Source organism: Gadus chalcogrammus, chromosome 1 (genome assembly GCF_026213295.1).
Source record: "Gadus chalcogrammus isolate NIFS_2021 chromosome 1, NIFS_Gcha_1.0, whole genome shotgun sequence".
Taxonomy (NCBI): Eukaryota; Metazoa; Chordata; class Actinopteri; order Gadiformes; family Gadidae; genus Gadus; species Gadus chalcogrammus.
In genome coordinates, this window is record NC_079412.1 from 23,620,231 (window position 1) to 23,634,665 (window position 14,435).

Below are 14,435 nucleotides of genomic sequence, written 5' to 3' on the forward strand. Positions count from 1 at the left end.
TTGGTTAAGACCCCAGGTTACTTGTCGACATTGTCTTTGCCAAGATGTAAATCCGATACTGGGCAGTTGGTGAGCCATTGATTTTTTTAGCATATTCCAAACGAGACTCTAGCAACTCCCATAGCTTTAACTGAGTTTTGTCCAACCGAGGTAAGTGCATACTTACCACCACCTAGCAGCTCTCTGAAGTAGTGGCCAAAAACAAACCACAAGTTTTGATTCTGTGTTTCGCCACTGCTCATGCTGGCCCACAGCTATGCTGTGCAAAGATAGTGGCTCTGTTGTAAGCAGTGTGATCATTTTAGAACACAGTCTACACAGTGAGATGGGCATGCATCCACACACACACGCGCACACACGCACAGACAGACACACACATATTCACTCCATTATCTACACATAGAGGTACACTAATCCACACATACACAAATGCACAAAAATACAGACACTTGTATAGACAACAAACATCTAAACCCCCCCCCCCCCCCCCACCCCTAGGAAATCCCTCCTAGCACTTGAAACACTGAGCTGGATTAGCACTTGAAACACTGCAGCGTGGGAACCACTTCCTCGCCTGCAGCTCCTTGAAGACCCCCTCCTGGGGGGTGGGGGGGCTCGTGAGGCTTGAGAGGACGGGGGGCATTCTATCAGGAATCATGTGAATCAATTGAATTGTTTCACTTCCTGGAAGAGGAGAGAGAGAGAGAGTGGGTTGGACACGCGAGCCTTGAGGAAATCCCTCTAAACAACCACTGATGGCGAATTGGAGAAACATCAACAGTGTGTACTTCAATCTCCATCTAAGTGCTGTGGTTGTACATTGAAGTTCCCCAATCCAGGAGCTGTTTTGTCCTATTGTTGTGTAAGTGCGGATACACTTAAAGAACAAGTGCAGATCTGGTTGATTAAATCTTTGTAGCCGTCTCTCCTGGCTTCCCTAAAACTTCCTTTACCAACGTAGTTGTCAAAATCCCTGTTACTGATTCTGCCAAAGAGCTTTAGGGGTTAGCGCCCATGCTACGAATGTAAACAAGGGCCATTATATTGAAAGTACTTTACAACCGTCTTATCATAAAGAAAAATGCTCTTTATTGCTATTGTAGCCCGTTTGTGGAAAGCCTGTTATCGCAAAGTGCTCCTTTGGCTCTTCGACAAAGAAGTGCTTCGACAAATGGTAAAAGATGGCCAGGAGAGAGAGTTAAGATGGCTTGATCACCCAGACCGTTATTGTCCAAAAAGAAAGATTTAAAAAAGACCAATACTATACCATACTATACAAAATAAACTGAAATAATCCACTCATTAAAAGCAGCAGCTGAATTGTTATTGAATTATTGCGCAGACAGAATGAGGGAAAAGCTACACAACACCAACTAATCTTAGCATTGTTTTCTAGACGGATACTTATCTATTTTCCTTCATTGCGGTCTGCCGGTGACTCTCTCGCCTGGAGTTAGCCCTTACCAGAGATCTACTCCCTCCTCTCCAGTTTGATGAGGATGCCGTTCGATGGCCGCAGGATGAGCTCTGCGACGGGGTGGAGCTCCTCCCGTTTCTGACACGCCTCGATGTTGAAGGAGCGCAAGATGGACGCCAGAACCACTTTCTCCTCCATCATGGCAAAACGCTGGCCTGCGCACGGATCCAAAAAAAGAACAACGATTCAAACCAGACTTTTAACAAACACACAAACATTATCACGACTCACTCATGACATGTGGTCCTTTTCCACTCTTCACCCTTCTCAGGAAAAGTTATTTTAAGAGCAGAGTGTCATTACAAACTCATGGCGCTACATTTCCATTTCCATTTAGCAGACGCTTTTATCCAAAGTGTCTCACCATTCATTCACACATTCACGCACCGACGGCGGAGTCAGCCACGCAGGGCGACAGCCAGCTCGTCAGGAGCAGTCAGGTTGAGGCATCTTGCTAAGAGACACCTCGACACTCAGCTAGGAGAAGGCTGGGATCAAACTAACTACATCAAAGGCATCAACATTTACGTCATCCACCAAGACGGTCTAGCAGATTGAAACCAATCCACCATAAAACCCCAGCGACCCCTTCCGCTCTTACCGATGCAGTTCCGAAGGCCAGCAGAGAAGGGTATGTATGCGTATGGGGGTCTGCCGACAGAGTTCTCTGGCAGGAAGCGCTCCGGCTGGAATTCTTCGGGGTTGGGGAAGTAGCGGGGGTCCCGGTGGAGGGCGTAGGTCAGGACGAGGGCGTTGGCTCCTTTGGGCACCTTGAAGCCGTCTGCAGGCAGAGACACAGTTGGAAGATTGGGGTCACTCTCAAAATGGCCGCCAGTTGTGATTCATTGTGGCACGTGTTTATTTATTATCAAATTACTATACAGTCATTGATGATGAAGTGAAGAGGCACTTTATTAATCCTAATGGGAAACGTGGGTGTTACAGCATTAACACAGGACGGTATTATAATTAAATGACATCACATTTCATTAATTTCGCTGACACGTTTATTTAAAGCGACTCACAATAAGTGCATTCAACCATGAAAATACTATTAATATAACTTTAAACAAGGGTATCTGCTTCAAACCTAGAGCAACAGCATCACACTGCTACATTATGAATCACCGGTAATGGGCTTGACACTTTGCCCCTCTGCTCAGGCGGGTCCAAACGAGCCATTACCATGGAGGACCTGAAGGAGCTCAAGTACCTGGACTGCGTCATCAAGACTGCGTCAACCCCTTCACACCCTGTCCTTCCCACCTGGGGGTTGAACACACGCACCACTTATACATCATCCGGTGCCCCCCCACCCAGAAGAACTGCAGAGCTTGTGTGTTTTAAACTTACTAATGACGATGTCGTCACAGAGTGTCCGGGCGAAGAAGGGCACTGAGGGGAAGATCCTCAGGGACTCCTTGATGACGCAGTCCAGGTACTTGAGCTCCTTCAGGTCCTCCATGGTAATGGCTCGTTTGGACCCACCTGAGCAGAGGGGCAAAGTGTCAAGCCCATTACCGGTGATTCATAATGTAGCAGTGTGATGCTGTTGCTCTAGGTTTGAAGCAGATACCCTTGTTTAAAGTTATATTAATAGAAATGCAGGGGTCTCTTATTTTGAAGGAGCAGATTGGCCAAATTAACTGAAATTCGGGAACGTGTTAAGTTTGCGCTCTCTCTGTTTTGCGGACTTTGAATGAGAAGAAGATGCAAGGCTGGTGATTATAAATACGCCATCATCTACCCGGTCGTCAAAGTGTCTTCAATTAAAATACACAACGCCGAGTGAATCCCGCTACAATAATATAATTTTTTTTCTTCAAATTTCTTTATTAGGAATAAAACCCTAGAGATGAACCCATCTTGTTTTCAAGATGAAAAGGGGTTTGCCAGTTACCAACTGTCTGTCATATTACTAGGTGGGCAGCCAGTCCAAGCCAGAGGATCCATCTTATTTAATAATCTGACAGCGCTTGTATGGCCTTGTGAGGCCATCCTGATATTCAAGTATGGCCTTTGCAATGGATTTCAGTCTGGCCGGGGTCTCGGCAGCAATTCATTTCCACATATAGGCGCATCAGAATATTGTGCTATAAACTCGAGCCAATCAGATTCAATAACTAAGTGAATTTGATTAATTTAGTTGCTATCTCGTCGAATCCGGTTGGAAGTAAAACAAAAACATCTTCCCTTCCGAGAAGTGTTGAAATGTATGCCTATCTTTAACATTGATATTCAGTCAGTTTCGGATAACAGTTTTGATGGCTCCATCGATTTTTTTAATTAATTTTGGCTCTGCTCTTGTTTACTTGGATTCAGCAGACTGCAGCGTTCTTATCATGGGTGGATTACTGCACGGGCACACCGGGCACATGCCCAGGGGCCCAAGGGCTCAGGGGGGCCCTTGGGCCCCTGGGCATGTGCCCGGTGTGTGTACTAACAGTGGGGCCCAGTGGGGTCTCTCTTCTGTCCAGGATTAGTAACTGAAGTAGACTGAGCCGCCCCACAAGTTACTAACAGTGGGGCCCGGGGCCCCAAAAGTTACTAACAGTGGGGTCCAGGGCCCCACAAGTTACTAACAGTTGGGCCCAGGGCCCCACCGTTAGTAACTTTTAACGTTGCATTGTCGAAGCAATCAGTAGAGAAATACAAAAATTCAAGCGAAAACAGCAATAGTAGGCCTATTGTGAGAGACCGGTCACGAACAAGTCACTGTCATTTAAACATGGAGCAACGGCGAACTCTAAGTGGAGCGTTGAAGCAAGGAATTGATTCAGTTCAGATCATTTAACAAGCCTGGAGATTATGCAACCCCAAAAGGACTGCTACGAATTATACTCGATTGTGGACTGCAATCTATGTTTCCTACGGAAGAGGATTAGGGCCACACATGTAAAAAAAAATTAAGTTCTGACTTTATTCTCAGAATTCTGAGATTAAAGTCAGAATTCTGACTTTTTTCTCAGAATTCTGAGAATAAAGTCAGAACTTATTTTTTTATTTTTATGTGTGGCCCTAATCCTCTTCCGTAGTTTCCAAATGTGTATGTAGCGCTACGGCTTTTTCTGACTCTGCCCGTCAGTAATTGCGAAGGGGAGCGGTCATTCTCTCTTCTGTCCAGGATAAAAAATGAACTGAGGACGAAAATGTCACAAAAACGCCTCAAGGCACTTTCTCTCATGGCAATTGAGAGCGACCTTACCAATGCACTGGACTTTGATGCTATCGTGGAGGATTTCGCACGGAACAGAGCCCGGAAAAAATGCATTTCATAGGTGAAATGCATTAATGTAAGGAACTGTTCGTATTGAGTTGCTTTAAGTCGTTTTTATTTGTGGTTGGTTAAAGCGGTGCATTCGAAATTCGTTCAAATCGCCAAAAATTGCATCAATTATATATATTTTTTATCCTGTTTTAGTTAAATAAAGATGCATTTATTTGTAATAATTATTGTGAGGTTGCTTTTCCTGTGCTACAAATCCTGCTGAGTTGCAGGTATAGGCCAATGACTTATTATCGCCAATAAGTTTGTGTGTATTCTGGGTGCGTGTGTTTATGTTGGAAGGGGGGGGGCCTGCGGAGTCCACGTGCCCAGGGGCCCGATATGTCATAATCCGTCTATGGTTCTTATCAGTTTGTAACCTTGGGAACAGGCTCGAGGCCAGACTGATCTTCAGAGAGAAACAGAATGTGAATTTGTGAGATCAGGGTTGCCTCACAAGGATAACATTTCCACACTAATTTGCCTGAAATGTACACAGACTCGAACATAACGAGAGATGCGCTGTGTTGTGTACAAAAGACTCCTGGAATTTAGGTGAATGCTGGGAATGCAGCTCTCCTCATATTCATCATATAACCTTCCAAGGCACAAGGGCAGAACCAGAGGAGGTGGGGAATGTTTGCGTTGCACCTGCTCTTGCGATAGGCTATTCTATTTTATATTCTGGAACAACCTCCACAAGGTCCGAACTAAACAAACACACTGTTTGTTTTGGCACACATTTCCTGGGTGCTTATTTACACATAGACCTATACCTCAATCTTCTCTACCTCTCCCCTCCCTCCCTCTAAAGGCCAGAGACAGACAGAGACAGAGAGACAGAGAGACAGAGACAGAGACAGAGAGAGAGAGAGAGAGAGAGAGAGAGAGAGAGAGAGAGAGAGAGAGAGAGAGAGAGGAGCCATTATGTTTATTGTTTAAAATCTGTTTTTTACCGAAAACCTCCTCGAGCTCCAGATGTACCTTCCTCTGCACCTCTGGGTGTGAACCCAGCAGGTGCACGGCCCAGTTCATGGCGGCGGCAGTCGTGTCATGGCCCTGGGGGGATGAAAGGAAAACACAATATTAGAGGAAAGCAAGGTGTGAGGTGATGTCCCCTGAAATGACCCCCAGGCATCGGTGAGCAAGACGCCCTGACCCCTCCATCTTGGACGACTTCTGAGATCATTAAGCCGCTTTGGATAAAAGCGTCCGCAAAAGGCTAGTGTATCGACTAGGGGGGTTCCACACTCAGCCGAAAGGTACTGGCTTCAATCTCCGAAGGCCAAAGCCTAACCTGTAGGCATCCTTGAGTGAGATGCCTAGCCCCTACCAGTTCCTTCATAACACAGATGACACACACACACGTGGCGCTCGCACGGTCGTAGCTCATCGTCTCATTGGCAGGCCAAATTCTCTGGGAGGGCAAGGCAGAGAAAGCGGAGGAGCTTGGCCCCTTATGACGACATATGGGGCCACATTCCAAATCAGCAAGCCTGAGCTTTCATTTTTTCATAGGCGAGCAGGAAACCTGGTGCTTGTCTTACACCGCACGCAGGTTTTAGCTACTGGGGGACGATAGGCAGGCTAGGGGCACTCATATATATATATATATGTTTATTTGAAACTCTTTGATGCCACACCAGATGCACCGATCTTGGTCAACCAGAGTTGACCAAGACAACTTTGTCTAGTGCACAGCACAAGACAAAGTACTGCCAATGCAAGTTAACTTTTTAAAGGCTGAAAGCTTTTGGTCGTTCACAAATCTAGTGGGCTCAGTGTAGGGCTTCCCAGGAGCAGGTTGGTACAGGACTCTGGTCTTCTTTGTGCTGATTAATAGCCCAAAGGCCTGAGGATAAGGGGTCATACTGGGCTGTGACTTCCTGTTTTGGCTTGTATCCTCCGCAGATTGAAAGCCCGCCGTCAAAACCATAGACGAGGCTTAACCCAGTGTTGTTGTTTTGAGTGTGTCTGGCAGCACGGGAGACATCACCCTGCTGAAGAGCATTGGCACTATGACCCCCTCGGATCACTCCATTTTACGAACTCCACATGCCATTGTGGAGTTTTCTCATTGTACCGATGAACTTGTCTGGACACCTGTATTTGGCCTTGATTTTTTTTATAGGCCCCCCTGGCAATTTTTTCGTCTTTCCCTCATCTGCTCCTTTCCAGAATTGGCTAGCCGGGTCTCAATAAGGGCAGCAATATCCACATTGAATCCAGCTACCCCATCTCAGCCCATGAGGCAGCTACCTCATCTCAGCCGATTAAGGAATAATTTTTCTTTTTTTGTTTATTGTTCAAAGGACTGAGTTTCATATCTTAAGTTTGTATTTTTATACATTTTATTTATCAGAGCTTTAATAATATATTTCTCTTCGGAACCCGTAGAGGGACATGGGGTAAAAAGATAAATAACGTTTCTCACGAGCACGAGAAAGTAGGCTACCTGGTGCTCACGAGAAAGTATCTTGCGAGCACAAGAAAGTAGGCCAATCAAGTACGCATATGACTGGCAGTGTGTGTGCGTATGTTTGTTCAGTGTGTGCGTATGTATGTGTGTGCGTATGTTTGTATGTGCGTATATGTGTGCGTGTGCGTGTGTGTGTGTGTGTGTGTGTGTGCATGACGTCAGCGAGTGAGTCGACGAGCGAGGAACAAAAGTGGCGTACGTGGCTTTCCACGCCGAGGTTGTGATCTATAAAAAACTAACTTGATGGGAGAATGTGCGCAGCCCTAAGCAAACTCTGACCCATGCGTACGCATGGTTTTGAGGAACTGAAGTCAGACAGAAGAAATGTAGAGAAGAACGATTATGTTTTATCATCGCCCTTCACAAGTTTAATTTCAACCCGTATCATGCGTTAAATCTATGTAATCAGAATAATTTAAGTCAACTGAGTTATTTCTCAGTTATAAACCCAGAAACATCTCCTTAGAATCGAAATAAAAATTCTCTATATTTAATCCCGTCACTCCATACTGTCCACTGACGGCGCGACTGCATGGAATAAAGCATCTGCCAACATGTGTCAATAACATAATATTTTTATGTGACACTGTAAACACATAATCAAATGTGAATTAAATCCCAAGAGTGGAAAACCAATCCCAGTCCCGTGACGGCCGAACAAAACAACTTTTCGGGCCTCCACCTCACCCACAAGTGTCTCCACTTCAACCTCCGTGAAATTTCGCTTTTTTGCCTCTCAGTCCTTCTGCCATTGTTTCCGACAAGACATAATACTTGCATCTGATTCTGTTTTATATGCAGATCGCATTCATGAGGTCGTTTGCATTGACCATTTATGGTTAAAAAGAGGCGTGTACAAGGCGGAACGTGAAGCTGATTCAGCTGCACACACTTGTAGGCACTCTGTGATTTATAAAGCAAAGATTGCTTAGAGGTGTGCGTACGCAGGGTTTTATAAGTCTGAATATTTTTTGGCGCACGCAAAACTTGGCTATTGGGCGTACATACACTTTTAGTAACGATCCTACCCACAGTTTTATAAATGAGACCCCTGTTATTTTACGCGTTTCTGGAATTTCTTTTTTAAATATATATCGGCCGATATATCGGAATATCAATTTTTTTATTTGTATTTATCTGTATCCGTATCGGCCTTAAAATACTTTATCCGTCGGGCTCCAACACATACACTTGGGCACTTACACATTCTCCCACATACACATGCTTACCCCTGAACAAACACACAAACCCACGTACACACCCACACCGAGGTGGGTCCTAGAGACCCCTCACCTCGAACATGAAGGTGTCCACCTCCTCCTGGATATCCCTGTGGGTCAGCTTGTTCCCTCCCTCATCCTCCGTCTTCAGGAGCATGTCAAGGAAGGCCCGCCTCTTCCTGGTCCCGTTCCCCGGAACACTGTCCTCCTCCTCCTCCTCCTCCAAACGGAGGTGGTCCGCCCTCTCACGAATCACCTGGGGGGAGAGAGAGAGACATAGAGGCAATGTGCTGAGGCTGCCAATCCTCAATAAACCACTCTTTCACGCTTGACTCTCTTTCACCCTCCAGTCCGTTGTGGATAATGGGTTTGGGATGAGTTCTGGGTTGTTGGTGGGTACGGAGGGGTTGAACTCAGGATTTATTCTTCAAAACTAAATTACCGGACCCACATGATCAAATCGCCAGTCATATGAGCCTCCTTAGGCTAGTCCTTAGGCTCCTGTTGGCTATCAAATGACTCGTTGGAAGTCTTGGAAGTTGGAGTGTCCCCAATACCAGATACAGCTGCTTCTATTTATTCTTTCCTCCTCTAACACTGTGTTAACAGTGGAGGTAGCACTCACGTTGGAGGTGACTTCATGGAGGGTCTTCAGTCTCCGGTTGTGCTCCAGCCCCTCGCCGAAAAGGTTGTAGCTGACGTCCCACCAGAACCAGGGCATCTTCTGCCTCCGCGTGATGATGTCACTCATCCTTGGAAAGTGATTGTGAAAAACATCATGAGAAACGTCATGAAAGGCTTAAAATGCATCATTGTAAAGCCTTTTGGTGTGTGTGTGTGTGTGTGTGTGTGTGTGTGTGTGTGTGTGTGTGTGTGTGTGTGTGTGTGTGTGTGTGTGTGTGTGTGTGTGACTCACTTGTACACACTCTGGACATAATGGGATTCTGAATTACTTTGGGCATACATTTTCTTCCCCATTGCAGTTTCTGAAAGACATTCGATTCGAAATGAAAGAACCATACTTTTTTACACACACACACACACACACACGCACACACACACACACACATAGTTCAAGCACCCTTTATTATACAACGATAATAAACACTTTCTACTTGGACCACCAGGGCACCATAGCTGACCACCATAACAGGCCAGGGACAGTCTTAAAAAAATTAACCTTCTGAGGTTTTCCGACATTGATATGAGTTCCCCTAGCCTACCTATGCTCCCCCAGTAGCTAGAAATGTTGTTGGGTGTAAAATGAGCACTAGTCATTCTGCACCACCTTTGAATAAAAGCAGCTCAGACGTGCCGTTTTGGAATTTTCCCCGTAAGAGGTCATAAGGGGAGATGCCACCTCCCCTTTCTCTGACTTGCCAGCCCAGAGAATTTGGCCCACCAATGAAATACGACCATGCGAGCGCCACATGCGTGTGTGTGTGTGTGTGATTACACACACTGTAACCCAAGTGTAGTACACTTCTTTGTTATTTGAATAACCGTTCTGCTGTTGGTGTTATGGCGCATAACACGTTGCTTCTTTGACGTCTCTGGTATTACTACAACGAGACTGTAGTTGGGGTTATCTCAGCCATGTTTGAGAAGGAATTGGGGAAAAGGAACTTTGGCTTTGACTCTGAAGTACATGAACTGCGTCATGGAGGAGAAAGGGATTGTTGCCCGGGAATGACTCCCGCTTGAACCCCCTCTTGAACCCCGCTTCCCGCTGCCGAGGGACCACCGCCTCGGCGCTGCCAGCTGCAGGAGGCGGTGGTGCCTAAGCGCTGCCCGCTGCCTAGGCGGTGGTCCCTCGGCAGCGAGGCTCCGGTGGGGGACAACCGCGGTCAACAATCACGGGCAACAATCCCTTTCTCCTCCAAGTCGTGGTTCAGTCTACTTCAGATTGATGTGGATGTGGAAGAACCAGAGACGTCGGAGAACCCGACGCAGTCGTTTGAGATTCGTAATATCGTTTGGAGGCTCACACAGCTTTTGGCCTTGATAATATATATTAAAGATATAGATATCTATGTATAATATGATATCATTTAGATATAGAGATCCAGGACTCCCGTCGGAGCACCCGGAGTGTTCTAGAATATTTACAGAACACGGCCAAAAGCTGTGTGCGCCTTGCCATTGCGATACACCCACTGTAAACAGAGCGCATGGTACCGTGGCCGCAAGCTGCTCAGGGTCACACCCCCACCCTCCTCCTTGACCCGCCTCTCTCCTCCTCATTTGCAATAAAGCTACAGAAACCGAAACGGCGCGTTTGGGGAAAGCTCAATGTGCGACTGGCTCGTAGTGGCTGTAATTCTGCACCACGGCTGAATTTCGGGAACGTCTTCAAATACTGTGTTGGGGGCCCACTAATATCTATATTAAAGCTTCCATAAAGTAGCATGCCATGGGACCTTTAAGCTGTCTTCCTCACCACAGATGATGTCCAGCGCACACAGGGTAATGGTTTGGAAGCAGTCAAAGGAGCCCTCCCCCACCTCCCTGTCCAGCTTCTCCACAAGGATGTCCGCCTGCTCGTTCATCACCTCCAGGAACTCCAACAGGATGGAGAAGTGGAAGGTAGGAGTCAGCATCTTTCTTCGCTGGCGCCATTTAGGCCCGGTGCTGTTCAAAGAAGGAGAGCCATGGTCAACTCAAGGCCACTTGACTCGACGTGATACGATTTGGCCATTCGGATATCATTTTGTGAAACTGTGGAGCATGTGTGGCTGCGTGGCTGGTGTAAGCAGCCTCACCTTGCCTTAGTCTGACCTCTTGGTCTCTTGGGCTGGGTGAGGCTGCAAAAACGAGCCATCAATGTGCAACAGGTTAAGCCAGCCATCCCCACACACGCTCGGGGAGATCTCCTACATGGCAGCAAGGGAGATGGATCGCCATCTTCCTCTACCACCGTCTCCAAACTCTACAATAAAGGGGTTTCCACCATCACCACACCACTGTGACCTTGTTCAGGGGGAGCCCAGTAAAAGCCACCAAGGCTGAGTGGGGCAGCCACCTAGGTGACTTGCAGCAGCAAACAATGCTACACATACAGTAGATTCTCTGCATTGCTCTGCAAAAGCATAGGCGTGAAAAGTGAATAGCAAACTATGAAATACAAATGACACGCATACCATGTCAGATTATTCGGATCTGGATCATGTGTGACAACACAACATTGTCGTGTACTGAAAAAGCCATATTTACTGATATGTAAAACTGAGCAATGAGGTCGGACAATACCTCTAACCACCTCATGGGGGAGTTAATCCCACCACATGATGTATTCAGCATGGCACTTTGGGCAGTGTTACATACAACAACAAGCTTAATCTGTCCATGTAATCCCCGGGATACATTTCGGGGATACGTTTTTGGGTTGGAAAAGCACAGAGATAAGGAAGTAATAATGAGAGAAATATCCAACTGGAAAAGGAAACAAGCGACTATCTAAATTATCTTGTGGAGAATAGTGCTAGTGATGTGATTCACCATGTGTAATAAAGTATGTAACACGCATTGAAATATGGTGTAATCGATGTTTCATTTTGTGATTAATTTGATATTGGGTCTGTTTCTGTTGATGCAGAGCCGCTGTGGTTGACAGTATTGTTTTTAATGTGACAGCATACAGAATGGTACACTATTTTGACAGTAGTATAAGTATAAAGTAGTCATGTGCTTGCCGCTGTACATACCTTGTAAGTAAACCTGTGCCCAGCCATGGGTGAAGAAAGCTGTATATGTGGGCCTTGTCCATGTGAACTGAGTTGTTCAGAAGAGCCTAAATCCATGTACAATAATAATAATAATTAAAATAAATTAAATATTCAAATCGGATCATTGGTTTTGTATTGAATTATAGAACTGCATCCCATACATAAAAAACAACAACAATCTAGAGAAGACAATAATGTAGGTAGGTAGACGTTATGTCTCACTGCAGGGCCTACTGTGATTTCAGAACAGAACAGATGTGAATGTACCTCAACCGTTTCCGCATGGTACAGCATCAGCATGGGGACCGGTCCGAGCCATACTTTCAACAGTGGACTGCTACGGAACTCGTCTGTCGCCCCAACAAGTTGGCAGAAGAAATCTGGAAAATGCATTCAAACATGTAGAACAGAACCGGCTGTGAGTGTTCAAATCGATCACCTTGAGAACACACGTCCCTGGCATTCAGGGGGGTTATAGTATCTTGCTCCAGGAAGCCTGGACGGCAAACTTCGTGGATCAAACGCAGTACCAGTTATAGGCTGGCCGTCGGAACACAACACTACAAAACTTCCACTAGTTTATATCCGTATCCATAGCCAACACAAGCCAGAATAACTTCCTAAAGTACCATTGATCTTCAACCCGGGTCCATGACCCCGATTTGCAGAGGTACTTTTTTGATTCCAGTTTAATGCAATGCCAACAAACCGTACACAGCATGCTGAAAGTGAATGAGTGATTAGCTTAGGTAATGCTATATAGGTAATAACCTGTGACTTCAGTTGTAGCTCCCAGCAATAAAACATGTTATCCATGTACCCCAAATGAACAGCTTTACCACACAGTCACAATGGGGATGAAAACAGCGTATCAAGGCAGAGTTGGGGGTTCTATCCCACTACTCCATAAGTTGCTGAATAGTACCACATATTCGAGTCAAAACTGAAAAGAGTTTATCATACACAAATCATTAAAGTGCTGGCACAAGTTAGACGTCTTGCTCAAGGCTCCCTACATTTGGGCTTCAGAACCTCTGGGCTGGGATTCAACACCTGCTATGCTAAAGTGAAATTGTATTATAATCCAGGGGATCCTTGCTCTGTTTATCTATCATATCTGTCATACATCCCCTTGCCTAAACCCATCTGCCCTCTGCTAGCCTCTTCACTCTATTGAGTTCCTATCTCAGTGAGTCTCTTTGGTTCCTCACCTCCAGAATTTCTTTTCAGAATCAGCGCGTGTCCAATGAAGGGGTACGAGGGTCCGACCTCTGGAATACTCTTCAGCTGATAAAACTGGAGAAGGTGTCCTATGAGCAGGCGATAGGTTAAGTAGCTCAGGATAGCCAGGAAACCACTGGTTGCGACTACAGACACTGAAAGATCATTCAGCAAAAATGCCATATTCACACTCAAAGCATGTCTGAGGGGAAATGGATATCAAACAAAGCGAGTACAACTAGAAGTACCACTTCGAACTGCGTGTCAGGAAGGACGCTTGCCCAGGATATATTTGCTGAATTATCTTTTGCGTTTGCCAGTCGGACTCTTTGAACTGTACCCTACCTTTGGCCAAATAAGGCCTTTACCTCAATGCCTTATCTCATCAATTTCGTACATTGTGTATGTTATTCAGCCGCCTTCAAAACGGTCGGATTTTCCGTGAGGTTCGGACCTTAGGGCTCGGGGGAAAGTGCTCTGAACACTGTTGGGTCGGAGATTTCGCTCGGAGTTTCGTGCGGAAGTACTTCCAAGTTGCATTCTATCATCCTCATTTCCGGCTTCGGAGCGTTCCTGTTCGTCTTTGTGGCACAACGAGTCGGAGAACAACATGGACGCCACCATGGTTGCTGCCTCACTATTGCAGACCATTTTCAAACAACGTTGCGAGCTTGTTCATTTCCAGGATGAGGCGAGAAAGAGAAACCGCAGACCCAAATGGTATGTTCCGATGCAGTAGGTTTGATCGTGTACAGACGTTTTTGCCGCGTTATAAGAAAGCAACTCCAAGGCTAGCAAACTAGCTACCGGTGTGCTAAAAACAATAGCGACGTTAACTGTTGTGATGCCCAAGTGTTGCTCTGTACTTCTATTCTCTTCTATGTTACGCATTTCTTGCAACCAATTTAGAAGAAAAACATTTTAGAAGCTTAAGATAACGTTTGGCTAATGTGAATGTAACCTTTTTAAGGCAAAAAGTACAATGGACAAAATATTATTTGTAAATTATTTTCGTCATGAATAGATTCGTTGCCCTGTGATGTATGCA

General features: G+C 45.8%; 1 protein-coding gene across 1 annotated transcript; it reads right to left on the minus strand.

Moving 5' to 3' along the window:
* Positions 1–484: 484 nt before the first annotated feature.
* Positions 485–14,044, minus strand: LOC130387678 (cytochrome P450 4V2-like). Its single transcript, XM_056596885.1, has 12 exons — positions 13,378–14,044; positions 12,434–12,546; positions 12,146–12,231; positions 10,882–11,072; positions 9,358–9,427; positions 9,067–9,193; positions 8,515–8,697; positions 5,699–5,801; positions 2,831–2,965; positions 2,079–2,258; positions 1,465–1,632; positions 485–684 (listed from the first exon to the last, which is right to left on the minus strand). The coding sequence occupies exons 1-11, from the start codon at positions 13,568–13,570 to the stop codon at positions 1,472–1,474; spliced, it is 1,542 nt and encodes a 513-aa protein (XP_056452860.1). The 5' UTR covers positions 13,571–14,044; the 3' UTR covers positions 485–684; positions 1,465–1,471.
* Positions 14,045–14,435: the final 391 nt, after the last annotated feature.